Source organism: Ciona robusta, chromosome 3, assembly GCF_009617815.1.
Source record: "Ciona robusta chromosome 3, ASM961781v2".
NCBI classification, from domain to species: Eukaryota; Metazoa; Chordata; class Ascidiacea; order Phlebobranchia; family Cionidae; genus Ciona; species Ciona robusta.
Window position 1 is genome coordinate 5,791,069 of NC_143237.1, and position 26,372 is coordinate 5,817,440.

A 26,372-nucleotide genomic window follows, 5' to 3' on the forward strand; every position below is an offset into this window, starting at 1 on the left:
CTCTTCTGTGGTTCAAATTAAGCCTGAGACAAAATATAACACTTTTAAGGTGGCTGCATGTACACAGTATCCGGCATGCGAAGTCGTATGCAAACCCATTAACGAGTTCCGCATGCGGCAGCGAAATCCGGACAAAATAACAGACGAAACGGACGAATTCCGGATACTGTGTACAGCCACTTTTGAACGTTTTTGTTTTCTCCCACTTCTTTAGGCGATCTGCGCGTGCGCACAGAGAGCGTGTCCATTGGTGCGCAACTCGCCATTACAATCCTGTTTTTGTCACGTAGTTTCTTTTATTAGCGTCTGTTGAAGTTTTATATAAAGCCAGGCAATGTGGTCAAATCATTAATCAGTGGCATAGCGTTATAAGCACATGTCGGGATCGCGAAAACAGCAATTATAGCGGTTTACTATTACACTGCAGGGCGTAAACCAAATTTAGAAGTTAATCAAATTTTTCAGATAGAATAAGTTCTGCCACGTTTTTGTGTTTAATTTTAATGCCTAAAAGTGAAAATGATGATCAAACTAGTTACGATTCTTGTTTTAGTTTGTTCTTGTTACGGCCAAAGTTATCCAGCGGTGAGTTTATTTTAAAATTTCTCTCAACAATACTGAAACGCCTTTCCGCTAATTACTTGTATAGTAGGTGGGGGAAGACGGGACACCTTAAGCATATAAAATCTAAATGTTCTGATCATGTTTTAAACAATGAACAACGGTCTATGAGAATCGCGAGGATACGCTTTTCTAATTCTTTGAAAAACGGTGTCCCATCTTACCCCACACTACTCTATATATAAAACTAGGTTGTGCCTAAAATAGAATGTATACAAGGATAATTTGTCAGCTATATCCGGGGACGTCGACTATATTAGTACAAGTACACCCATATTACCCCGGGAATGTTGTAATAACGTTGCCCCGTGGCCTATATGTAGACCAACGGATTTTCCTGAATTTGCCTCGCCGCTATCCGCCAATTTAAGCAATTAAATTTGTATAAATGTATAGAAGGGTGGGGAAGATGGGAAACCTTTCACTCAATTTTCCCGTTCCATTTGGTAGTAAACAAACAACAACCAAAAGAATTATAAAACCGTATCACGACCCCTATACATCGTTGTTAATTGTTTAAAACACGATCAGGGTATTTGGGTATTATGTGCTAAAGGTGACCCATGTTCCCCCACCCTACTAGAGGCTACATAAACAAAGAAAAACACATTGGGTACATTTTGTCGTCATACAAAATTGAAGGAAATATTTAGTGTAAAGTAATTTTACATCAAAACTGAAGAGTTGACACTTAAGTGTCTCTTGAAATTTTTGACAAGTTTTATTAAGTTGAGATTTTAACAGAAAATATTTGAAAACAGTTTTTATCGTCGAACATTTTATACGCGAAGCCGCCAATTACTATCTCATTATAGCTTAAAGTTACGTTTAACGAATCTATTAAGTTTAACGGATTAACGGCTCGTGTTATGCTTTGGGCGTTGAATCCGAGACATTGGAAGAATGTAAATTATGCCTTTATCCAGTTTAAACTATTTAGGTGATGGTTTTGTAACGGCCGTTATAACACACGCCTGGCTTTCACAGCTTCAGCAGAGTCGAAATTTACGTTTTCAAACATGCGTTTTAGTTGTTTTTAATTTATTAATTTATTTTGCACCTTTTCATTCAATTTTCTTACCCCACTTGATAGTAAGTAAAGAAATTTCAAAGAATTATACAATCTCCACGACTTCTATAGACCGACAGGATATTTGGATATAATATGCCAAATGTGTCCCATCTTACTCCACTCTATTATACACTATGTTACAGCATAACGACCAAGATAACATTGCAAAGCTGGCGTCCCGTGATGGGTGGTTATGGAACACAACCACAGATTGTTCCCCTGCTTGCAGAACAATCACTTGGGAAAAAACTGCTCAAGGCGGTAACGACGCTTTAAAATTTACGGTGTCTGGCCCTAATCTTGGATATGTGGCTGTAGCCATTTCTACTGATGAAGGAATGGTATGTTATATGGGCGTTTGCATCGGCAATATCGGAGTCGTGATGTGACTAGTTTTACATTACTTGTATAATGAAAATAGATTTTCTGTAGTTGCTACCATCCTGGTTAATGTTTGGATACCATTTACACTTGGTTGAATTACACGTCAGTAAAAGATTAGGTTTGACTATTTTAACTTTGGCGTATAAACTTTTTGTATTTATTTCTCAATAAAAATTAACAGCCTATATAATTAATGTACTTTCCACTTTAAACACAGGGTCCAGCAGACGACACTTATATTTGCACATCCGTCAGCTCAACTGTCGTTGTTCACTCCGGCTATTTGACCGCGGAAGTCCCGCCCGGCATTACAACAACGGTGAACTTTTTTTCTCCGTATGAGCATTTCTTTAACTGGGGTGAATTAACCCCTGGGAGTAAATTCCTCGTGTTTAGAGGGTAAATGAGCTACAAATCGAAATCCACATCAGTTGATGGGACAGAAAAATTGTGGCAATTGTAGTATTTTACCAGACATTGAACAACTCGTTGTCTATATTGATAAGAAAATAAAATATTTTGTTACGCATTACTATGCCATCTATATTGATAAAAATCTTTTCTTTAACTTTATCCAATCAGCTTTCTTCATCTGATGTGACGTCATCCATTACGAATGGTGTGATTACGTGTTCGTTCTATCGACCAATGAGCGTCACGAAATCCGTGGCCGGCAGTGACGTCACTTGGAACGTGAATAATCAAAATTTTAACGTTCTATACGCGGAGGGGGCGATCTACGCCAATCGGAGCATCCATTATCATTCACTACGAAAACACACACATGGAGCATTCAATCTGCTGAAGCCTAAAGGTGACGCTTTTTTAGCACTATGCGATTAGATGAGATACCTTTAGCACATAATATCAAAATCCCTGACTGTTATAACAATTAACAGCAACGGTCTGTAGGAATCGTGAAGATATGCTATAGTTGCCACGGTTAATAGGTCTAGGCGTTGTAAATTAATATTATAGTGTCTTTACCATCTGTAAATTTTCCAAATAAAACAATTTTTGCCTTTTTAGGTTCGGGTGCGGCGTCTGTGCACGTTAATTACATGATCATGCTTATCGTCGTTGCAACGATGCTGTCTACAACTATAATGTGAGAAGTCGTTACAGAGAAATAGTTATTAGTAGGTCATAAAAGTCACGTCGTCTCTTTTTCTTTGGTCATGCATTTCTTGTATTTCACGTTTATCGTGTTTTTAAATATACAAGTATTATAACCAGTTATTACTAAAATAAATAGGTTGTTGTATAGTATAGGGTGGGAGAAGATGTGACAGCTTTTCATTCTATGTTCTTGTCCCATTTGGTAGTAAAGAAAGAAAATGGAAAACCGTATCCTTACGACTCCTATAGACCGTTTTTAATTGTTCAAAACACGATCAAGATATTTGGATATTACGAGCTAAAGGTGTCCCATCTTCTCCCACCCTACTATAGTTACTTTTGGTATGGTGACGCTAACTCGTTCCATTTATCAACGCAGCAGTTTGTGAATATATGATCTTGCTAGCCTTATTTCCGTTTACCTCCAAATAGGGATGCATAAAAAAAGAAAAAGTAGCATTTTCCTCCGACTGTACATTTTACCCCAACCTGGTTTTACGAGTTTTCTTTATCAAGTCAATAATTTGTCGACCACGTATTAACATAATAAAAAGATTCGCCTATATTCAAATAGAGTTTTCGTTCTTTATTCCTGTCATTCATTATTTGTGTTCTTTGGTCATAAGCGAGACAGGTTTATAGGCTTTTTATTCTTTCTGCCAAAACGTCTTCATTTGAATGAGGCAACAAACTTTCGTTGAATCGTGTTGTTTCTAGTTCGCTGTAGGGTTGAAGTGGCAGCTTTGGAGGTGTTGTCACAATCTTAACTCTGATTTCAGACACTTTTCCACAATATTCCAGCACTCGACATATGTAGAGCTTAATGTTGAAGCCAGCACCACGCATAACAATGTAATGTAAACCATCCTTATATACATGTAACGGTTCAAATGATTCTAATATCGATTTTCTATTCTCTTCGTTATTTACCATAATTTCGCAATACTTGTTTAAGCTGTTTATCTTTCCCGATAAATTCCGTATCGAGAAAGACACGGCACTGGGTCTAACTTTTAAAATGGAGGGAGCTTTAATCGACTCTCTGAAATCAAAAAGAATAAACGAATGAATGTAACTTGCTTTATCCTCGACAAAAACGACAGTCGTTATAACACTAATGTTCATACACTTGGTGCCAGCTTACGAATTGCCATGTATGTTACTTTGTGAATGATTATTTTTTTTAGATTTTTTCTTTTTTATATATGGCTGATAATTTAGACAACCCATAAGAGACCACTAGGCTGGAGCAATTGCCGTTAAGTGTCTTGCTAAAGGACACATGCGCCCACAATGATAGCAGCGGTGTGCTTTGAACCAGTTTTTACCCTATGGTTAGAGGCAGACGCGCTAACCACTTTAACACGCCGCCAAAAGTTAGTTTAACATAAAGAAAACATTTAACGGTAAACTCGTACGCACCTTATGTGAAAGCCAGTAGAGGGCTCCAAAGAACTTTCCGGTATCGTCACGATTTCAGGACGTTTTAATAACGACGTTGAGTGCGCTGCATAGCAACCGGGATCTGGTGGTTGGGCGTTTTCCGGTGTTGAGACATGTGACGTAGTATTGGGACTTAATGGTTTTGGAATCGTTCTGAAACCAATATATGGTGAAAACGTTGTTTACAAAGTACAACTATAGTGCATGGTAACACTATACCGTATAAACATTACATGGTTTTTAGTTACAATGTCTGTCTAACAAGCGTTTCTGTTGAAATTAATAAAACAAAAGTAATTTATAAGCAACTATTCACCCGGAAATAAGTTCCGAAGAGTGCCGCGATTCTTGTCTTATTTCTTGAAGACATATTCTAAATGGTGGCTTAATTGTGGAACCGGTTTCACTAATTGATGACACAGCGGGTGCCGTCGGGCTACTTGACGCAACGCTTTGGTTTGCAAAACTTCTGGAAAAATAAAAATACGAAAACGTTTACTGTCACGTAGAATCTAACTACAGAATATCGAAATATACCACATTAAAAATATTAAAATATAATAGGGCGGGAAAAGATGGGACACATTTTTTCGTTCTATTTTCTCATCCCAGTTGGTATAGTAAACAAGGAACATTCAAAGAATTATAAAGCCATATCCTCACGGCCCTCACAGACCGTTGTTAATTGTTTAAAACACAATCAGAGTATTTGGATATTATGTGCTAAAGGTGTCTCATCTTCCCCCACCCTACAGTATTAGAGGTGTACAGTAAAAATATGTTCGAAAACACAACCAACAAATATAGATGCCGTTATCTACTGCGTTTTAAACAAAACGTAAAAACTCACCTGTTTTTAGTTGTATTATTTGTTGGGATTTTCGAGTGTGGGAGTGTGCTACCTTGCCGTACTCTGATGGACACACCCTGGTTCTCTGTTGTAAATTTACGGTAGTCTATATATGAAGTTATGTATACTGGCACAATGTTCAAGATGCCCTCGCATTGCAAAACTCTGAACACGTACAGTCGTCTGTTGTCGCAGGTGTAGTAATTACCGTTCATAACTTTAACTGATATAGTTGGGAAATCGGTGGCTTTCATTCGCCCATTTCTAATGTCGAAAATAGCTTGCATTACAGATCTACCATCTTGGAATCTACTTTTTATACTATCTTGTGAGAATCTAATGTCTAAAGGTGCCAAGTAATTCATGCTCGTGTACTTGGTTGATGAACTTCTCAAATACCCCGGTTTGCCTTGTACATTAGGCCCCGTGCAAAGTTTAGGTGGTTATATGGCGGGTAACCCCCGCATTTTCCACCAAGTCTCAAGATCACCGAACTTTACTTGCGGTAGCCTACGTAATGGCATTATTACAGCCCGTGTGGTAACAAAAGAATATACAGTACACTATACATTGTGTGTCTGTCCCAAACAAAAGAATCCATCGAGTGTTGATCCATAGCTTCACGTACTCGCTCTGTTGTCTTTCGAGAACGGATTCTCCTGCTCGGGAATTTCCCGCTGGCAAAACCTTTTTTTGATTACGAGATCTGATCACGTGGGAAGAGAATGTGTGATATATTTAATATCGTTGTTGTGTTCTTCCGTCTCCCAGTCGCTCTGCGTTTTAATCACCATGTACATCTGAACAGGATAGTTTGTTACGCTCTATATTCGTTACATGGACAAGACACGAACGAGATGTCTCGGACCAGTGTGTGGTAGAAATCGGTTTCCCCTAGAAACTAGTTCCTACCAAATACTTATAACTTATTTCATGAGAAATCTGGAACTCTGATTCTAAATAAAAATAACAGTTGTTCGATGTGACATATTTTGTACATTTCTTTTTTTAAGATTTATCTTCTAAATAAAAAAATGATGCTGTATTTTAACTTAAATTAGACATTACGGTATGTGATGTGACCTTTACGGTTAACATGTCATCAACAATGAAAAAGGCGACAAAATCTACATTTCCACATTACATAAAAACATGTGTTCAATTAATCTTTGCTCAGAACCATATTTATAGATTTATGATAAAAATGATCCGTGATAGGAACCAGATTTCTGCGACCGGGACCCTATTCCTGTCACTGACCATTTGCCTACTCGAACTAAACCAGTACATACATTGGTTTTGTATTGTTTCTTAATATCAGAATGTAAAAAAAAACATTTTTGTAAAGAAAACATAAAATGTTTGTGTATATTAAAATTATTAACATATCATATTATTATCACTTATTTTCAAAACTGCGGGTAATGTGGTTCTGTTAATTATTTGCAGTCTGCTACATGAACCAGGCATCTTCGGCACCTAAGTTTGTAAGCAATCAAGCTGACAATGGCAGGTCAACAGGGCTGGGTGACACTTTCTGTAGTTTAAACTGGGTTCACATCTAACATTTGATTATCAACAATAGAATTGCATTAAATAGCTCACATCACTATGACAACATGAATCTGATCTGAAGTATTGACTTTTAGGCAATTGGAAGTGACACTGACAACTTCATAGCATGGTCAACTTTAAAGAGTCACTATACTAACATTATAGAATCTATTGTAAATAAGCACTGCCAGGGTGATGCTGCATTGAAGGATCAAATGATACAAGCTTTTAATCTGGAATATAAAACTTATGAACAGCGCAATCAGATATTGGTGGTCTGATAATTACTTACAGTGTTACACAGTTTTAGTATACATAATCAAATGATCAGAAATAAACTCCTTACTGTAGAATTACCAGTTGTAACTGTACAAATCATTTATTATTTATTAGTTTTAATTTTATGTAAAAACTTGCCATTATGTACCTCATATAACACGAACAAACTGAAAAGAAGTTGTTCAGTTACTTTAAATATGGTTTTATTACTTTTAAGAAAGATATTGAGATAAAAAGCTTTAGAAATTTTAGATATATAACAAGTTAAGATTTGTTAATTTTGGAATTTCAGAAACAAACAAGTTCTACAGTTGTTGTAGACACTTTTACAAAGTCCTTTGACGAAGCCATAGTTCTGTACCGAAGTATTATGAAAAGGGTAATCCCTCAGTACTAATATAGTTCAGGATTCTGCATTACCACATTTGGTTTCAGCATCAAACAATGGATTCCCCTTCGCGACTACCATTTGAGGAGTTACACAAGCAAGCAAAACGAACTGCAAATGAAGAGCTGGCCAGCAATTTGCCAAAAGCTCCTATTGGTCTGGTGAATTCAACCAAAGAAAAATTTAATAAGCGTATACAAGAAATCTGTGAGGAATACCGTACAGCATATAAGAACCCAGAGGTAGGCTGTTTTTTTTGGTTCTGTATCAAACTATTTTGTACTTAGTAACAAACCCTGTGCATTCTGTTTTTAGTGATTTCAGTAGCAAATTGCAGAGTCCCTTGTTCTTAGGCTAGCACGCTTTTTCCTTTTAAATAACTTTTTTTTGAACCATATTTAGTGTTTTCTAAATATCTAGCTCATGAAAGACGGGTTGTTTAAAAAGAATGAGGGTGTGCTGCAAGGTTGTGTGAAACGTGTCTCCAACAAACTTAACAAGCAACTACTGAAGGATTTTGGTGACAAAATTAATGTTGTGTTGGAAAAAAAATTCAATGACTTTCGAAATCGTAATGCAAAATATGAGGTTAATATTTTGTGTCCCGATTACCGTGTGCAAACGGAACTTATTTTTATGTTTTTTTAAAATATTTTTTAATATATATATTTAATTCTCTTGAATATTTTCAAATTAGGAAGAACTTCTTGAAGATGCAATGGGCAAGATTTTAGAAAGTGTCACTATATATAAAAACATGCTGGGGGAGGTATGCACAATATAATTTACACTGTTGAACATGAAATTAAAATATTCTATTTATCACAAAGGCGACGGGGAATTCATTCATTAGTGAAACAGACTTTGAACGCATTCATCAACAGAGTAAAGCAGCGGCACTTGAATGTTTGGAGAAAAGCAGCATTAGAAATAAAGAGAATTTCGCCAACACACTGAATACTGCTATTAAGCAGGAACATGAAAAAGCTCTTGAAGTACTAAAAACGGTAGCTAAGCCTATTCTGCAGCTGCATAACGGTATAATCCTTAACTGATTAATTAAATTATAACAATGTTCTTGCAGCGTCTGGTAACACCAAATACTGTCGCTAAGCAGCAAGCTACAAAGCCAAAGCATAGTTTCAAGTTCGGAGAGATTATTATTCAAGTTGCAAATTGTGGTATCACTGATCTACCAAAATCAAACATCATTGTAAACAGTGTAGGATCTGATTTTAATCTTGCTAAAGGTATTTGAACAATGTTAACACGATTTTATATTTAATTTGCCTGTAAATTATTATTCAGACATTTTTACCTCCAAACAGATTACAGAATGTAGGGTATGAAAGAAATTTAGGAACAATGAACCAACTCTGGCCTAAATTCCACACCCCATAGGGGCCTTGCCATGGGACAGTAACCATACAGACTATAAACTACAGACAGAGTGCAAGAATAATCCAAAATTTGCTGCTGAAAGTTACCACATTACTTAAAAAACACACACTGGATGTTCAAATATTTATTCTAGAGAAAAAAAACAATTAACAATTCTGCAATATTCTAATTGACAAGTGGAACTAGCAACCATCAGCTAACAAATTCTTTATATTTATTATGTGCAGGTTCAGATATATCTTGCTTTTCTGTTCCATCAAATATTAACTTAATATAAAACTGACACAGTAGCTACATTTGTTTCTTTGGGGCAATATTTTAAACATTGTGTATAAACTAAACATTGTGTATAGACTACATTTGTTTAAAAACTGATTGACTGATTAAATGCAACAAAACCAAAAATAGGTTATTTAACTCGTTCATCGCATTTATTTTTTTTTATAGGATTCTAGTTAATAAATTTTGCAAATCGATAAAAACGGCAAAGTTCCGTATTAGCAACCAGTTAAACACTTTATTACATTGTCCATTTAGTATTTATGGAACATTTCAATAAGGGAATTTATGGTGTATTGAAGCACAAGTCCGGCGCCATGGCAAAGTCGTTAGCGCGCCTGCCTTTATAGGAAATGGGTTTAAAGACCAATAGAAAATGGGTTCAAGGCTCGTCGCTGCTACCATTGTGGCTGTATCTGTCCTTGGGCAAGACACTATCAGGAGAGACTATAAGTAACTGGAAGGTTAACCCTTGTTGAAAGGGTTTGCAGGCATCATGACCTGGCGAGGTCTATGCAGTAGTAGCCTGGGTGTTGGTTTAAACAGAATGGCAAAGTATCTATTAAAATTTTGGTATCCTAACTAAGAAGATTATTCATAACCAAATTCAATTTCCTGTGGCTTGTGCTTTCAATCTAAAGTTACTCGTAACATTTTTGTATTTATATGATAGTGCACACAACTAACATATCCAACCATCACTAAGATAAAATTTACAATTAAAATAAAATATAAATTCAAAACAAGGTTAAAAAAGCTAAGTGCATTATAAGTGCCAAACTATAAAAGATTATACACATTAAGTTGCATCAAACTACAAAATTAAGCAAAGTTTTGATGTTTTATTCACATGTATGTGAAGGGTGTTTCCTGGTTGTCTTTTCATTTCTAAATCCTTCTCAGCAAGTTTTAGTCGATTCCTCAAACGATGTAACTACAATGCATAATATATTGCACTAAGAATTAAATATGTGCTGTGAAAAATGAACAATCTATAATGCCATATCACAAGAATTTTTACAGTAGCATCGTAAAAAAGGTTACAGCAGGTTCAAAAAAAGTTATTGTTCTTACTATATTTGAGGCAAGACATTTTACTGTGGGTTTATTTCTTATCTCACAGACTGCCCAATGTTCTGCAATTGTACCTAAATTGTTTGTAAAAAAGTTTAGATTTTGCCGAATCAGCACCCATGATTTGGCCCAAACCGAATAGACCTCAAACTCGCTGATCTGAATATGTTCAACAAACTGAATCACTGGTGCAATCTGTGGTTGATCTAAATTATCAGTCACACAAAAATGAAAAATAATAAAACAATGTTTTTATGATAGAACTAATGAAAATTTGTTTTACTAAACAAAACACATATAAAATGTCAAATATCACCTCTATTTGATGAACGCGTTTCATATTTTCCACTTCCTCTGATGGAATTCCATGAAGATTGTTGATTATTCTGGTATTTTTCATGAAACCTGTAACATTGTGGCTGAATCAGTCATTTAAAATCTTTAAAAGTTTTTCCATTTATGCACAACAGTAATGTACAAATTGAATATAAGACTGAAAGTCTACATTAGTTACTTGTATTGCTTGTAATTTCAGTCCAAGCTGATTCAAAAGTTATCATTGGTTGGTTTGATTTCTTTCTTCCATCTTGAGGCTTGTTGAAGACATACAAGTGATTTGGACCAAAGTAGATCCTGAATATTGGTTTAAATAAACCATTAGTATACAAGTTTAAACTACTCCAATAAAGCTCATTTTCAATTTGTACCTATCATTATCCTGGAGTTTTTGTTTACCGCTCACCACCTTTCCATTGACCAAGATCTGAATATTATCAGCAAGTGGTTGAATATAAACATCTTTACCATCATTTTCAACCAATGCATGATTTTTTAGGATTCTGTGAAACAAAACAAATAGAAGAGTCGAATATAAGTTTGACAACATATTTACCCGTGTCCACTGAGCCTTATTTTCATGATTTCAGCACTGCCAATATTTGACAGTCCAGGCATCACCATGTGTATGATGGCTTTACACAAATCTGGTTCCACATTTAAATTCCAGAAATGTGGAACTTTTTCTTGGTTTCTCTTCAATTAAACATGTGACAGTGTTAGAAAAGTCGTATCTAATCTTTAAACAAGCTATCCTAAGTACCTCTTTTTGTATCTGATGCACAACATGAAACTGTTTTTCTATTTCTGCAAGAAGCATTGCATCTTTTTCTGTGTCTTCTCGTTGCTTGTGTTTTAACAGCAACTTCAACTAAAATAATTTATGGATTAGTTTTTGTACTAAGATGTCTATTTGTATAAACATAAAGATAAATATTTTTTAAAACTAACTACAGAATACAGTTTAAATTCGGAGTGTAAGTAAACTGTGTAACACAAAAAAATTGAATTTACCTATACATGGAGAATAACATGAATGCTACAGTCGCTAAAACACACTTTGGATAAATATGTGTTATAATAGCTTGGGGTAAAAAGTGTAATTTTTAACAGTTTCTACCTTTTTTAATTCTTCCATGACATATACATGTTCCTTTTCAGCTTGCAGTTTCTCGGCCTCGTTTTTATATTTCTGCTTAATTTTTTGCAACTCTTGTTCATGCTTCTCAAACTATGTTGATAAAAGTTGTTCAGAAATTGGTACATTTTTAAAAATTTGGATATACTCACAGTTTTTATGGGAATAATTTATCCACAACAATAACTTAAAGTTGAAGTTTGACTGTAACTTACTTTACAGTCGCGTGACTGGAAAACGACAGTCTTTAAACACAGGCGTTCTGTTTCATACACCTTGTGCCAGCTCATGAATTACCATGTATCTTACTTTGTGGGGATTAGTTTATTTTTTTATGTGTGGTTGATAATTTGGACAACCCATTAGTGACCACTGGGTTGGAGCAATTACGTTACGTGTCTTGCTCAAGGACACATAATCCCACAATGGTGCAAAAAATACAGATCTTGTTAAACCTGTTCTACACTTTCCAACATTCGAACACGCTCAAGTTCAAAATCTTTCATCTTGATGTCTTTATCAAATTCCTCATTTAACTTCCGAATTTTCATATCATACCATTGTTTCTAAAGAATTCACAATTACTTTTAATTCTGAAAGTTCATCAGTCATCTTGAAATAAACTCTGTGTGTTCAGATTTATTATCTATGGTTATCAAAAAGTTAAATTATATAAAATATTTACAACTATAACTTAAACAAATATTTTTGACCTGTTTTTCCCGTTCCCTCACTATTGCATCACCATAAACTTGATTTTGAATTTTGATAATCGTTTCCTTGGTACTAATCTAAAAGATTTTTATAAACAACTTATAAAACTAAGTGTAACCGTTTACCAAAGACGTTAGTTAATAAAGAAATAACTTATTTTAAAATACAAACAAAACAAAACTGCGAGTTATTATTTCACACCTCCTTCTCATTTGCATTCTTATTATTGCGCAATGCTCGGATTTCTTTTTCACGTGCTTCTACTTGTTCAGAATGCTCCTTTTCAACTTCTTTTGCTAATTTTCCCTGCCACTCAACCTAGTTTGTAATAAAGACATATTGCAGTTTTAATTTTTATCCACAACATTCAAAGGTATGTGTAATAGGAATGAATGAATAAATGTAACTTACCTAATTCTCGCATGGCCAGAAAACAACAGTGGTGTTCTGTTTTATATACGTTGTGCCAGCTTACAAGCTATCAATTATGTTACTTTGTGGGTGATTATTTTGTGGGGATATTTCATTTTTTTATGTGTAGTTGATATTTTCTACAACCCATTACTGACCACTGGGTTGGAGCAATTGCCGTTAGGTGTCTTGCTCAAGGACACATATGACCATAACGGTAGCAGCGACGAGCCTTGAACCCATTACCTCTGGGTGTGAGGCAGGTGCGATAACCAACTGTGCTACAGCACCAATGTAAAATACAATCTATCAACCTGTTCGTGACAATAAAAAAATGCATAAAAGTATCCTTTTCTAACCCTTTGCAATTAAAAAGTAAGTTGATAGTCTTATACTAATAATGTCTTTTTGGGGTATAAGCATTATTTACGTTGTATAAATAAAAGTCTTCATATTTTAATTTACTTACAAGTTTTCCAATTTCATCTGCATATCTTTTATCATATTCCCCTTGAACTTCCTTCAGCTCTTTTTCATGGTTTATTCTCAGCATTGTAACTTCAGCTTCCTTAAAATTAAATACATAATATAAACCAAATGCTTTACCTTGCTCAAACAGAATTATATAAAACATGATATTCATATTTTAAAAACGCCTGGAACTTTGCCTGCAGAAAATTAAAGGCAAAAATTACAAAAAATCTGGTCCTAATCCCACCAGTAAAATTTGAAAATGGTCAGGTTTTCTCTTTCTTTACATGTATAAATCTCATCAATTTGATGATTGCTGGGGTAATAGTTTACACACATATATTTGGGATTAAAGTGTGGAGTTTAGAATCATTTTTATCACAGCAACGATCTTTAAATGTTTGTTACACAGTGTACCATTAGAAAATGTAGTGGAATTTGTTGTGTTCCATCGGGATTATGAACCAGGCCTATCCCTAAAGAGATATGTGATAGCTGAGTATACAGTTAGGCATAAAATAATACAGCTGGGATAAAATGTTGACCAAAGTTGTCTCACTTGTAACAAGAAATCATGTTACACAGATACATTACTCAATGAAACTATTGTTAAAAAAATACTTTTTGAAGAATCAGGTAAACAGATTTGGTTCCTAGGTATCATAGTAAAGTTAATAAATATTCTAACTTCTAAAGATTAAATCTTGGGAAAAAAGTTGTTTCATTTACATGTTTGTTTAAAGTTTGTCCTTGTCTTTTTCTGTTCAAATCTTCTTGTACACGTTTCAAACGATAACGTAAACGATGTAGCTGCAATACAACTTGCGCTAAGAATTAATCATATAATGTTTGTAAACAAAGCAATTTTTAATTACAATTTTTCTTAACCTATTATTTATATTATACATTAACTAATGAGCCATGAAATAAAAGGAATAATGTGTGACAAATGTTGGCCTTAAGTAGAACTCTTTTATATATTACCCTGGTTGCACCAGCCTAACTGTGCACCGGACATTTAATATCTATTCTACAGAGGAATGTAACACAATTTATATAAACAGTACCTTTATGTGATGATCGCGTTTCATAATTTTCAGATCTTCCGATGGAATTCCATGGATATTGTTGATTATTTTTGTATTTACCATAAAACCTGTATCAGTTAAATGAGAATGTAATCGATTAAGTTAAATGATATCATATTAGTTACTTGTATTGCTTGTAACTTCGCTCCAAACTGTTTCATAGGTTATTTTTGGCTCTTTCGTTTTTTTGCTCCTATCTTGAGGCTTGTTGAGGACATACAATTGATTGGGGCCAAAGTAGAGGCTGGATAATAGTTTACATCACTGATATTTACATAGCTTTTTACAAAATATAAAAATATAACATGTTTTTGATAAATCTACATTATCTCACTTATCATTATCCTGAAGTTTTTGTTTACCGCTCACCACCTTTCCATTGACCAATATTTGAATATTATCAGCAAGTGGTTGAATATAAACATCTTTTCCATCATTTTCAACCAATGCATGATTTCCCAGGATTCTGTGAAAAGAATAACAACTAAAACATCCCAAGTACCTATTATGTACCTATTTACCCGTGTCCACTCATCTTTATTTTCGCTTTTTCAGCACTGCCAATAGTTGACTCTCCAGGCATCACCATGTGTATGATGACTTTACACAAATCTGGCTCCTCATTTAGATTCCAGAAATGTGGAAATTTTTGTTGGTTTTTCTTTAATTAAACATGTGACAGTTATTTTACGCAATATTTATTAAGGGACTTTCCAAAATACCTCTTTCTGTATTTGTTGAAGAATTTGACATTGATTTTCAGCTTCTACAAGAAGCATCGCATCTTTGTTTGAGTCTTCAAGTTTCTTATTTTCTAACAGTAGCTTCAACTAATATGATTTGTTGTGGATAAGCTCATTGATAAGATAAGTCAAAATAAGGTTAATTTTCATTTTTTTTTACAACCTACATACTTTATGTTAGTAATATATATCCTTTAATGCACTAATTTTTATTTTTTTTGAAAACACCTTAATGTTTATTGACAATTGATTCTAAGTATGGAAATGGTGGCTTTTTTAATATTAGAAAAGAGACACACAGTTTATAGTTATCAATAAGGTAAAAGTCAACAAACTACAGAATATAGTTGAATGTCAAATGTAATTTAAAGTACAAACAAATTATATAAAGTTCCATACCTCTCTTAATTTATCCATGATGTATTTATGTTCATTTTCAGCGTTCAATTTTTCTGCCTCGCTTGCATACTTAGGTGTTACCTTTTGCATCATCTCACTATTTTGCTGAATCTGGTAATGATATTTGTTCAGCTACTGCAAAGCGTCACGTAAGGAATAAAAATAAAAACTATATTTCTGGAATAAGTAGAAAAGATCAAGTTAAGCACAGCCATTGAAGAATGTGCTAACTAATCTTGGTCTTTATTGATCTAATTATAAATTATATAAGGTTGCGTATCTGCCATTATCTTAAAATATTAAACTGGATAATACATGACAACATGTAATTGAAGTGCTTACTATACCTGGTCCACATCACCTAACATCCGAGTGCATTCCTGCTCAAAATCTTTCGCCTTGATGTCTTTATCAAAGTCCTCCAGTAGTTTTTGCATTTTCATATTGTACCATTGTTTCTAAAGATTTACAACGACAGTTTCATATTTCTTTATCAATACAATATTTTTTATTTTTTTAATGTGTACAGCAATCCCAAATTTTTTTCAGGAACTTGCCACCCAAGTATTGAATGTAATGAATGTAACTTACTTTATCCTCGCGTGGCCGGGAAACGACAGTCGTTATCACACGGGTTTAACACTTCGTGCCAGCTTACGAGTTACCATGTATGTTACTTTGTGGGTAATTATTTTTTTGGATTTTTTTCTTCTTTTTTTATGTATGTCTGATAATTTAGACAACCCATTAGTAACCACTGGGTTGGAGCAATTGCCGTTAGGGGCCTGGCCCAAGGACACATACGCCCACAATGGTAGCAGTGTCGAGCCTTGAATCCATTACCTCTGGGTTACACTATTAAATAGCATACTTTAAAATCTACTGCTTGTGTAAATTATATCAGCAAAAAATCAGTAACTTCGTGCTTGCTAGTAATAAATAGAAATCTTTTAAAAGTTTACAGCAAACAGATACAAACCACAATGTTTAATACAAATTATAAACATTCTCCTGTTTTTTCTGTATAAAAACCGAATGACATAATAATTATTCTTCCCATTTTCATCTTAAAGAGCTATGATAAAATTTACTTCAACAATAAATTGTTACTACTTTTATACCTTCTCATCCAGCTCCCTTTGTTTTGCATACTCATACATCTTTTTCCCAACCTTCAACGCCTCAATTTCTTCTTTCTTTGCTGCGATCTAAAGTAATTTTAGTTATAATTTGTGCATCCACATGCAAATCTATTAAATATGAACTTGGGTATGACTTCATTGACCACTCTCTTCTTTTAAATGATTTTCCAAATAGTTTAGCCAAAGAAACTTTTATAAAAAAACAAGTCAACTAATGCAAACACTCATGCAAACCTGATTCAGATCTGGGTTTGTATTTTTTTGCAATCTACGAACTTCTGCTTCAAGTGCTTCTAGTTGTTCACCATGCTCCTTTTCAGCTTGAGATACCAATTTTCCATTCCACTCAACCTAGTATGTAGATATGGCAAAGGCTATAAGTAATTACAGATCTGGTGGTTTAAGTTGTTAAATGCAATTAAGTATTATGCTATACCTTTTAAAGTAAAATATGTTGTGAGGATTTCTTCCAATGTCAATAAGTACATTGTCAGTAAACAGCAATTGCATGTTATGGCTAACACAATGGAATTTACTTACAAGCTTTCCTACTGCATCTGCCAACCACTTTTCATACTTCGCATTAACATCCTTCAGTTCTTTATCATGATTAGTTTTTAGTACTTCAACTTCCCTTTTCTTCAAAATAATTAAACAGTTACATTAACAACCATTTAAACACCAAACTATTAATAGGCAACGAATAATTTTCTATTTGAAGTAAGTTCTTTACAGACCATACTGTTCTGACCATTTCACTATCAATAAAAAAACTAGTGATGTACCGAATCGTTAAAAAAACGATTCGGCCGAAACCGAATATTCGGCCATTTGTGCCGAATCAATTCGGCCGAATCAACCGAATCGTTTATGACGTCATCCGAACCTACGGCGACGGGCGGTCGGTAAAAACGACATAAAGGAAAATACTTTATCATGGCACCGTGTCACACACAAGTATCAACAATTTCAATATAAGTCTTTAATGTGGCAATAAAGCGTTGTGGGAAACATTAGTCTCCTAATAACGCGCGTATTTACGAACTAAAACTACAGGAAAGGTAAATCGTTGGGAGAAAAGCACAACGGTGACGGACGAGCGTGGATTAGATATTTTAATTTTATTGCAACACGGACGAGCAGTTAATTCGAGAACTTAAAAATTCTTTACTGTAACGGCGTAACCATTGACAAAACCTGTGTTACGCAAACAAAAAAAATTAATTACTTTTGTGACGAAAAAAACATTGTGTATGAGCGTCCCATTTTACGCTCTGCGTCGGCTTGGGAAATAAAGGAAGACGCATGCGATAGCATACTTTCAACACTTAGTAAGCGAAGCAATCGTTGTGAATTTGTTCTTGTAGAAACCGACGAAATGCTAATCTCAGTCTAATTTGCAAGCAGCCTGTTCCCTGTGGTATATAAATTGTCGGATTTATATGAAATGTTTTTTGGATTATGAATGTTACATAACGTAACATGTGTATATAAATTTTTAATTTAATATTTTAGGTGTAAAATTAATATCTTGCAACTGGGATTCACGAAACTCTGATTTTCGCGCGGTGCCCAAGAACGATTTTTTTGGCTTCTGTCCAAGCTCGGCCGGGACCATACTTAGCAATATTACATTACAATTTGTGTTGGTTCTAATTTCCTGATAGCTTCGCTCCTCGCACTTATATTTGCATCAATTAAAATTCACATAATCGCGATTCACCTGCATTTATACTACTCACGGTCACTGGCTTAAAACTATACCGTGAGTAAAAAAATTATTCGAAAACTTTACTTTTACATTTTGTATTCTGCTTTGTGCTAAAAATGTGCAGGGGATCGTGCGCAGACGCGTGCACTATTTAGAGAGAAAAAGCGAGTGTTTCTTTATCGACGACCGGGAGCAGACGCGTGCACTATTTAGAGAGAAAAAGCGAGTGTTTCTTTATCGACGACCGGGAGCAGACGCGTGCACTATTTAGAGAGAAAAAGCGAGTGTTTCTTTATCGACGATCGGGAGCAGATTCGGTCGCGAATGTGACGAAGTTTATCAAAGTGCGCGTGTGCCATAGCCCATAGAACCGTATCCGAAATGATTAGCATTGCTATAAAGCATGACGATTAATTGAATTAAACTTATTTGTTGCAAATATTCTTTAATTCTTATCTCACAAATTGCGCAATTTCTTGCTAATCGTATCTATATTGTCTGTGAAAAAGTTCGGTTTTTGCCGAATCTTTACGCACGATTCGGCCAAAACCGAATCTTTGTCAAAATCGCTGATTCGGCCGAATAAATTCGGCAAACCGAAACTTCGGTACATCACTAAAAAAAACGTCAAACCTGCTTTTCCATATAATGATTTTTTATTTTTTTATATTCATCTTCAGTAAACCCTTCTACGAAAATTGAATATTGCTCCAATAAATCTGCAATTAAATTTAAATAAAATATATCTGGCCAATAATATAAGTGCTAATCTTGTTTAATGAGGAACTGCATAAATTTTAGTAAACACATTTGTTTTATATGGCACTGCAAACATTTGCTTACCCTTATAAGAACAATGAGCATAAATTTCATCCCTTGCCCTTTCGAAAGTTACTTTAGGAGGTTTGATTTCAAGTTTTTTCAACTTGGCCAATTCACTTGGATGCTCCAAAACATATAAGTTTACGGAGCCAAACAGAATTCTGTGTACATTAAAAGTAATAGACCTTTTTTAAAAGTTAAAGTTGTGTTTTTTTTTTGGAGTCCAAGTACTTTTTTATAGCAGAAAGCTACAAACTGTTTTATATGAAACACCATGCTGAAATAAACTTATGATTTCATGATTAACATAACATTTGTGAGTGGAAATACCCAAAAAATAACAAAACTTAGTACAGGGTGACATATAAGGTTTGTGTGTACTGTGTATGTCAAGTTGGTTCATTTGAGAAGGAAACAGAACATTAATCAAACTTAATGTGTTGTCAATTTTGGGATCATTATTTTCCTTCATCATAAATAATTAGTCAGTTAGAAACTTAGCAACTAACCTATCATGGTGGGCTAGTTGGGTTTTTCTTGTAACACGTATTCCATTAACACGAACTGTAGATTCCTCAGAAACAGGGGAGATGAAAATATGTTCATTATCATCATTTGTTATCACGGCATGCTCAGGCTGAATTCTAAAATATAAGATATTTAATTTACAATATCTTTACATTTTTAATATATATGGTCACCCCTCAAGCTGAATATCCGCTTTGTCAGAGCTTCCGATCAAAGTTTCCCCAGTTGGTGTAAAATGAGCCAAAACACCAGTTAACATTTTGTCTGCATTTAAATTCCAAATATGAAAGTTTACTTTTCTTCTTTCCTGTGTATGTTTAATTCTTTAGCAAAATATAATGAGACAATAGGAACACATGGATGCAAAAGTTTATGACAAATTCTGCATAAAAACCTAATATAATAGCAACAATTGTACATGTTATTACTCTATACATTAAATTTTTTCAATAGTTAGTTTAAAACTTACTTCCTGGGTCCATTTTTCTTCTAAAGCAGCCTTTATCTTATTTTCCTGTTCTTTCAGCTTCGCTTGCAATTCTGAATTTGAATTTTCTAGTTCATCTTGTAATTTCTTGATCTACAATACATGGGTGTATATGTAGTATGATTATGGTATATCAGTATTTACATTCATTATCTATTTTTGAAAAAAATGCGTTACAATATTTACACACAGGGACTGAGGTTAGCTTTTAAATAATCTTTTAAGTATGAATAATTGTAACTTTTATCTCCTGCAGGAAGTTAAAACGACAGTCGTTGAAACATGGTGCCCTGCGTTGGTTAATACTCTATGCGTAGAAGGGGTACGATAATTATCGTTTACATTGTAAAACAAAACAAGATATTGGCATCACAATTAAATAACCCATCTATGTAGGCAATAATAACATTATATGCACCAACCTGTTCTTCGTTTTTATTGATTTGTTTAATGTATTCTTCAAGAGACACTGAAGAAGCAGGTGCATTTTTTAATCGCTCTGTTGAAAATTTAAAAGTAGACATAAATAGCTAAAACAGAAGGGAAATTTAACAAACGCCATTGAGTTTAAGAAATAACAGAACAGGATAGCTAAATATTATGACAGATTCATCCAGAATGAAAAAAAAATTCACCTTTTAGCTGAGCGATTTCTTCTCGTAATTGTCGAATGAGTTTCACATTAGGATCTTCATTCACTATAGCCTTTGTCTTAATTTGCTTGGCACGATCAGCAAATTGCAAAGTTGACAAAGTGTCACCATAATTACAGTCTGCAGGACTTAATGCAGCTAACTGCAAAAACAGTGATTAACCCCGTTCAATCAACTATTTACAATATTACAGATAACAATGATAAGGCAGAAAAAAACTAAAATCAAACAGAAAATCATAGGTAAATTAATTAAGATGGAATCAATACCATGATAGTTTTGCTGTTTCCACCAAGAGCATTCTTTAACAATCTGGTTATAACTGAATTTCTAAATGCAGGTTTCTCATTTCTTACAATCGAGTTGATGCAGTTACCAAGAGTCAAAAGACTGAGGTTAATATTTTTTCCTTCATCAAATGTTTTACCAGTTACATCATTCCTTCCCACACGTTCACTAAATAAAAAAGTATTTTTCTATTTATTAAAGCAATTACATTGACACAAACTGAAGCAACCCAATCTACCTTCCAGCTAAATCAACCAAGTTGATTACAGATGTTTTTTTCATTTTCTCATTTCCAGCTTCACTTTGATGTAATGTTATTGTAAAAATAGTGTGTGCACGTGAACTTGTGTCATTCATCAGAGTTTTTCCTATCGTTCTATGTCTGTTTCCATAATCAATAGATAACTGTATGCCTTCATAATCCAAAACGGTTTCTACTTTCAAACCTTCAACTGAAAATTAATATTATTACTTAATATATTCTGTAATCAATGCAATGCAGGTAGATGTAAACTATAAGTAGGAAAACTTACCATAAAACTCTTGTTTCTTTGCATTTTCTCTAACTTTAAGATCATTTTTGTTACCAAGCAAATCTTTGACTTTTTCATTATAGATTTCGATCATTGAAACTGTCACCTACTCAATGTATCTCGTTATTGTGAAAAAACAACTATTTAAAAAAAACTAAAATAAAAAGTTTAACTCTTGGATCAAAATATAAAAATACTAACCAGAAAAGTTCCAGAAGGTTTTTGAGCAATTTCTTCAAACAACTGTTTGCATGTAGTTGGGACAATACCTTTTTAATTTGGGGGGATTTTAAACATTTATTTAAACTTTATTTTCATTTCAGACATTTACCTTTATTTCCTTTGTAGCCAAATATGGAATATGATTTTCCTGAACCAGTTTGTCCATAAGCAAACAACGAACAGTTGAATCCTTCCCAAGCATTTGCAAGAACTCCACGCCCAAGGTCATCAAACACTTTTCTCTGGAAAACAAATCATTATCAATAAAATGGCCTTCAACAAAATTTACAACATAAGAATGCTGACTTTACTTCAGAGAAGAAAGTATTTTAAAACATAACATTTTACTTGATCAGCATATTGAGGATCAACTGGCGCATAGTAGCCATCATCCTGCTCTTCGTAGCCATCGTGTGACCAGTACGAGTAATCAAAGGTGAACTTTTTATCTTCTTGTTTTCCATCTGGATCCTTCAGTATTGTAGTGTTTCCCACCATGTCCACAACAAGCTTTGATTTCTTTGATTTTTCTTTCCCATTGTAAGTTTAGTTAAGGTTGAGCTTGATTGGGATGGTTAGGGTTTAGTGCATAGAAGATTAATAAATGGTTGATCACAATTTTTCTAGGTTGCAAATAAATGGCTGATGCCATGTTGTGTAAACTATTTTGGCACAATAAATACTGACCAAATCATGTAGATACCCTTTATTAATTATGAACCAAACCAGTTAGTTTTAATGTTGAAGTAGAAAGTCAACAAAAGAGTATGTAACCAAAACCAGGATCAAATATTATCAGTTTAGTGGTGTAATGTATATTTTCAGAAAAGCTGAAATCTATTTTCAAACCATACTGATAAAAATATATATCAAAATAAAAGCTTTTCAGCACCATTATGATCACTTATTTATTCATGTGTGGTAGAGGTTACTAAAACACTGTTTTGTTAGTGAGTGTTGTTAAGACATTAATCTCTATAAACTATGAATTTATTTGATTTGTTTACTTCTTAATAAACAAACGACACAAGTATGCTTCTTAGATAAACAATTCTACAAAATGTAGACACGATTTTCCTTAGACTGATATCAGAAAGCATAAATCTATGAATGTGTCATACCTAAATGCAGTGTCAGAGGCGATTACAGGCCGTGGTCTATATGGCTCAAATTACAGTTAACAAAATACCGTTTTAAAGTTATATTTATAAGGTTCTGTGTAACGAAACTAGCAATGTCCGGTAATTTGGCAGGTTAACTACAAGTTGCAAAATACATTTAATATAAGTATTTTAACAGTGTGCTTTATCTTCTCTCACTTTGCAGTGTTGTAGGTTTTCATTGCCAAACTTTAAAAGGTTTGTTTTTAATTCAATAGTTTATACCTCAGGGGTATTTCAAGTATAGTATACTGATATAATAACAAGATAACTATGGAAAATATGTTCGAAATTCAGTCACAGGCACTTAAATAGAGATTATGAGAAGTTGCTTGTGCAAAAAACAGTGTACCAATACCCAATTTGTAGCAAATATATAAACTTTATTAATAGTTACTGTCACTTTTTGTTTATTACAAGTTCATATGGATTTATAGAATAGCCAACAATATGTATAAACACCAACATACAATGATATACCTACATACAATATTACAAAAAAGGTTTTAAATGATTTTAAAGCCTAAAATATTATTGCATGTTATTTACGTACATATCTAAAACAATCCATTATTAATAAAATTTAACAAGGACTTTGAAATGTTCCTTCTTACCCCGCCTTTTTATTAATGACTAAACCTACGGTGTGAATCGCTAAATACCTTTACTGTGTGTTTAACACATTTCTTTAGAATGTTGTCAATTAATAGGTTGATAATATAAAATAATTGTATCCCCTAAAAAGCATATAGTTTGTTTTTAAAATATTGGGCAAAATGCGCTTAAGTATTCCGTCTTACCCCACCCTACTAAATAATTGCCTACAAAGAGAAGTACGTTTTCACGCAGTGTAAACAACAAACGTACAAGTGTTGACACTGCGCACAATTTAAATTTTCTCAAGTATAATTTCAGATTTACATACAAGAAATGAAAGACCATGTGCCCGTCTTAAAGATCATAAACCACAGTATCGACACCACGCTTCCAGTGGGCTCTTAACAGAAGCGCTCCTACAAACTCAATATTGGCAGCAGCACCCCAATGTTCCATAGGTTGGTTGAATAAACGTAACTTTTTACCATGGCGTATTGGAAAAAACTACAGCCGTTACACGGACGTTCTGTTTTGTTTACCTCGCGCCAGTATCTCATAGCTCGCGAGTTACCACGTATGGAACGTCGGGTGTTATTTTTCTGACAACCCATTATAGTGGCCACGGTGGAGAAATTGCCGGTTGGTGTCTTGCCCAAGGACAACACTTACAATGGTAGCAGCGTAAAGCCTTGAATTCAAAACCTTTGGTTAAAGGCAGGCGCGCTAACCACTGTGCCACGGCGCTGGTGTTATTTGTTCCGACCGTTAAATTTCGACCGGGCGCTAAGGCGCATTCGCGGTAAGTCGGAACAAAAATAATGACCACCTGGTCCAAATTTAATGCGACCCTCCGTTGAAAACGTTCCAGACATGACGTTTACACTTTGCGACTTCAGTTTTTGATTTAAAGCCAGCAGAACGGAGTTGAGTGTGTTATCAAAAATAAACAATGTTAAATGCGAACTATATACTCTTTGTCTTTGCTTTACAAAATAAAACAATACTAACAGAGTCAAGTGTTACAATGAAGTGATTTTGGTGTTTATTACATTACTGGTAATTATCGGCACAGCACGATGTCTGACGTAATCAGACAAAGCGACGCCAAGCAAAAGTGTGCTTAATATTATTTTGCCCCGGAACGTTTTCCATTCGGTCCGTATGTGTAATAGGTTTAGCATTCAATTTGTTCTGACCAACTGCGCATGCGCAATAGCGCTGGACCAAATTCAACGATCGGGATAAATATATCACGACACGGACTAACATTAATGATGTATAATAGGGCAGGGGAAATGGGACGCATTTTTATATATTTTCCTGTCCCATTTGGTAGTAAACAAAAAACATTATAAAGAATTAAAACTCCGTATCCTCTCGACTCCCATAGACCGTTGTTAATTGTTTAAAACACGATCGGAATATTTAGCACAAACGTGCTAAGGTGTCCCATCCCACCCTACTACATAGATAAAGATTTCATTATGAGCTACGACGAAACTTATGTTTATATAACAAAGGATATGAATGGACGAACCCTGACCGCAACCTTAACGTTCTGTGCCATTTTTCTTTGTTGCTCTCAATGAATCTTTACTTCACCCTATAGTATACTGAAACATATAAACTTGGCATGTATTGCAAATATAACACAAGTAAAATCATTTTAATGCCTCTCCGCTCTCGAACCGAATTTAGATTTTGCTCAAGTGTTGTTCTGCGACGAGTAGACCGGTCTCCTTATGTATTAAACGAATATGACCTACGAAAAAGCAATGATAAAAAGGCCATGTAAAGTTCTCGGCAAAAATCTAAATCGTGGTACAGCGAGACGTATCATATCAGCTTCGCGTGTAAGGTAATGCTCTTGTGTTTCATTCCCACCCGTTCACTGTTAAAACTTGATTAGAGTGCCTTTAAAATTTCGGTAAGACTATTGTTCCTATCGGTTAAATTAATTAATTAGTTATTCGCCTATTTGTTTTAAGTTGATTATAAAACAATCGCGCGTTCATTAATTTGTGTCTATTAAACAAATCGCGCGTCTATGCGTTTTAATTTTGGTATAGAGTCGTCCTGTCGTATTTTGAAATTAAAATGCCTTGACATTTTAGTGTATATATGAATTAGTCAGTTTTTGTATAGTAGGGTGGGGGAAGATGGGACATCTTTAGCACCTAATATACAAATATCCTTATCGTGTTATAAACAATTCGCAATTAACGGTCTATGAGAGTCGTTGGAAAACGGTTTTAAAATTCTCTAAATGTTCTTTGTTTTTTTACTAAATATGACGAGAAAATAGAACGAAAAGATATCCCATCTTCTTTGTATCATATTGTTTAACAGCAAAAATAACTGAGTTTTTTTTAGTTTTAAGGTGAAGTGCATTGAATGTTATTAAATGGTTGATCGTGAATTTCCCAGGTTCCATGTATAAAAATCTGATGCCATGTTGTACCAAA

General features: G+C 34.2%; 4 protein-coding genes across 9 annotated transcripts; 2 read left to right on the top strand and 2 right to left on the bottom strand.

Moving 5' to 3' along the window:
• Nucleotides 1-355: 355 nt before the first annotated feature.
• Nucleotides 356-3,761, top strand: LOC149738531 (ferric reductase 1-like). The gene is made up of 5 exons (XM_089874181.1): nucleotides 356-585; nucleotides 1,837-2,034; nucleotides 2,295-2,396; nucleotides 2,660-2,891; nucleotides 3,107-3,761. Exons 1-5 carry the CDS (start codon nucleotides 520-522, stop codon nucleotides 3,187-3,189), a joined length of 681 nt encoding a protein of 226 aa, XP_089730307.1. The 5' UTR covers nucleotides 356-519; the 3' UTR covers nucleotides 3,190-3,761.
• A 66-nt stretch (nucleotides 3,762-3,827) lies between these two features.
• Nucleotides 3,828-6,021, bottom strand: LOC149738532 (uncharacterized). The gene is made up of 4 exons (XM_089874159.1): nucleotides 5,490-6,021; nucleotides 4,956-5,108; nucleotides 4,619-4,792; nucleotides 3,828-4,238 (listed from the first exon to the last, which is right to left on the bottom strand). The coding sequence occupies exons 1-4, from the start codon at nucleotides 5,852-5,854 to the stop codon at nucleotides 3,833-3,835; spliced, it is 1,098 nt and encodes a 365-aa protein (XP_089730285.1). The 5' UTR covers nucleotides 5,855-6,021; the 3' UTR covers nucleotides 3,828-3,832.
• A 496-nt stretch (nucleotides 6,022-6,517) lies between these two features.
• Nucleotides 6,518-9,374, top strand: LOC149738533 (uncharacterized). Of its 3 annotated transcripts, none has more exons than XM_089874170.1 (7): nucleotides 6,518-7,701; nucleotides 7,758-7,952; nucleotides 8,131-8,298; nucleotides 8,408-8,479; nucleotides 8,541-8,717; nucleotides 8,795-8,960; nucleotides 9,039-9,374. In XM_089874170.1, the coding sequence occupies exons 1-7, from the start codon at nucleotides 7,693-7,695 to the stop codon at nucleotides 9,050-9,052; spliced, it is 801 nt and encodes a 266-aa protein (XP_089730296.1). In that variant the 5' UTR covers nucleotides 6,518-7,692; the 3' UTR covers nucleotides 9,053-9,374. The 3 variants fall into 3 exon arrangements, with proteins under 3 accessions (XP_089730296.1, XP_089730297.1, XP_089730298.1); XM_089874171.1 differs by having other exon boundaries at nucleotides 8,541-8,705; XM_089874172.1 differs by lacking the exon at nucleotides 8,131-8,298.
• Nucleotides 9,375-9,519: 145 nt separating this feature from the next.
• On the bottom strand, nucleotides 9,520-24,713 carry LOC149738534 (uncharacterized). Of its 4 annotated transcripts, XM_089874115.1 has the most exons (36): nucleotides 24,236-24,709; nucleotides 22,499-22,711; nucleotides 22,260-22,392; nucleotides 22,130-22,197; nucleotides 21,929-22,034; nucleotides 21,634-21,847; nucleotides 21,377-21,563; nucleotides 21,090-21,249; nucleotides 20,877-20,953; nucleotides 20,437-20,547; nucleotides 20,141-20,274; nucleotides 19,949-20,083; nucleotides 19,461-19,600; nucleotides 19,251-19,336; nucleotides 17,447-17,545; nucleotides 17,141-17,257; nucleotides 16,886-16,972; nucleotides 16,112-16,222; nucleotides 15,765-15,875; nucleotides 15,345-15,452; nucleotides 15,144-15,283; nucleotides 14,957-15,088; nucleotides 14,748-14,866; nucleotides 14,602-14,690; nucleotides 14,264-14,344; nucleotides 13,533-13,631; nucleotides 12,854-12,970; nucleotides 12,652-12,729; nucleotides 12,394-12,504; nucleotides 11,921-12,031; nucleotides 11,564-11,671; nucleotides 11,357-11,496; nucleotides 11,172-11,303; nucleotides 10,979-11,097; nucleotides 10,781-10,869; nucleotides 9,520-10,324 (listed from the first exon to the last, which is right to left on the bottom strand). In XM_089874115.1, the coding sequence occupies exons 2-36, from the start codon at nucleotides 22,646-22,648 to the stop codon at nucleotides 10,205-10,207; spliced, it is 4,119 nt and encodes a 1,372-aa protein (XP_089730241.1). In that variant the 5' UTR covers nucleotides 22,649-22,711; nucleotides 24,236-24,709; the 3' UTR covers nucleotides 9,520-10,204. The 4 variants fall into 4 exon arrangements, with proteins under 4 accessions (XP_089730241.1, XP_089730240.1, XP_089730242.1 ...); XM_089874114.1 differs by having other exon boundaries at nucleotides 22,499-24,709; XM_089874116.1 differs by lacking the exon at nucleotides 12,652-12,729 and having other exon boundaries at nucleotides 22,499-24,712.
• Between the last annotated feature and the right edge of the window lie 1,659 nt (nucleotides 24,714-26,372).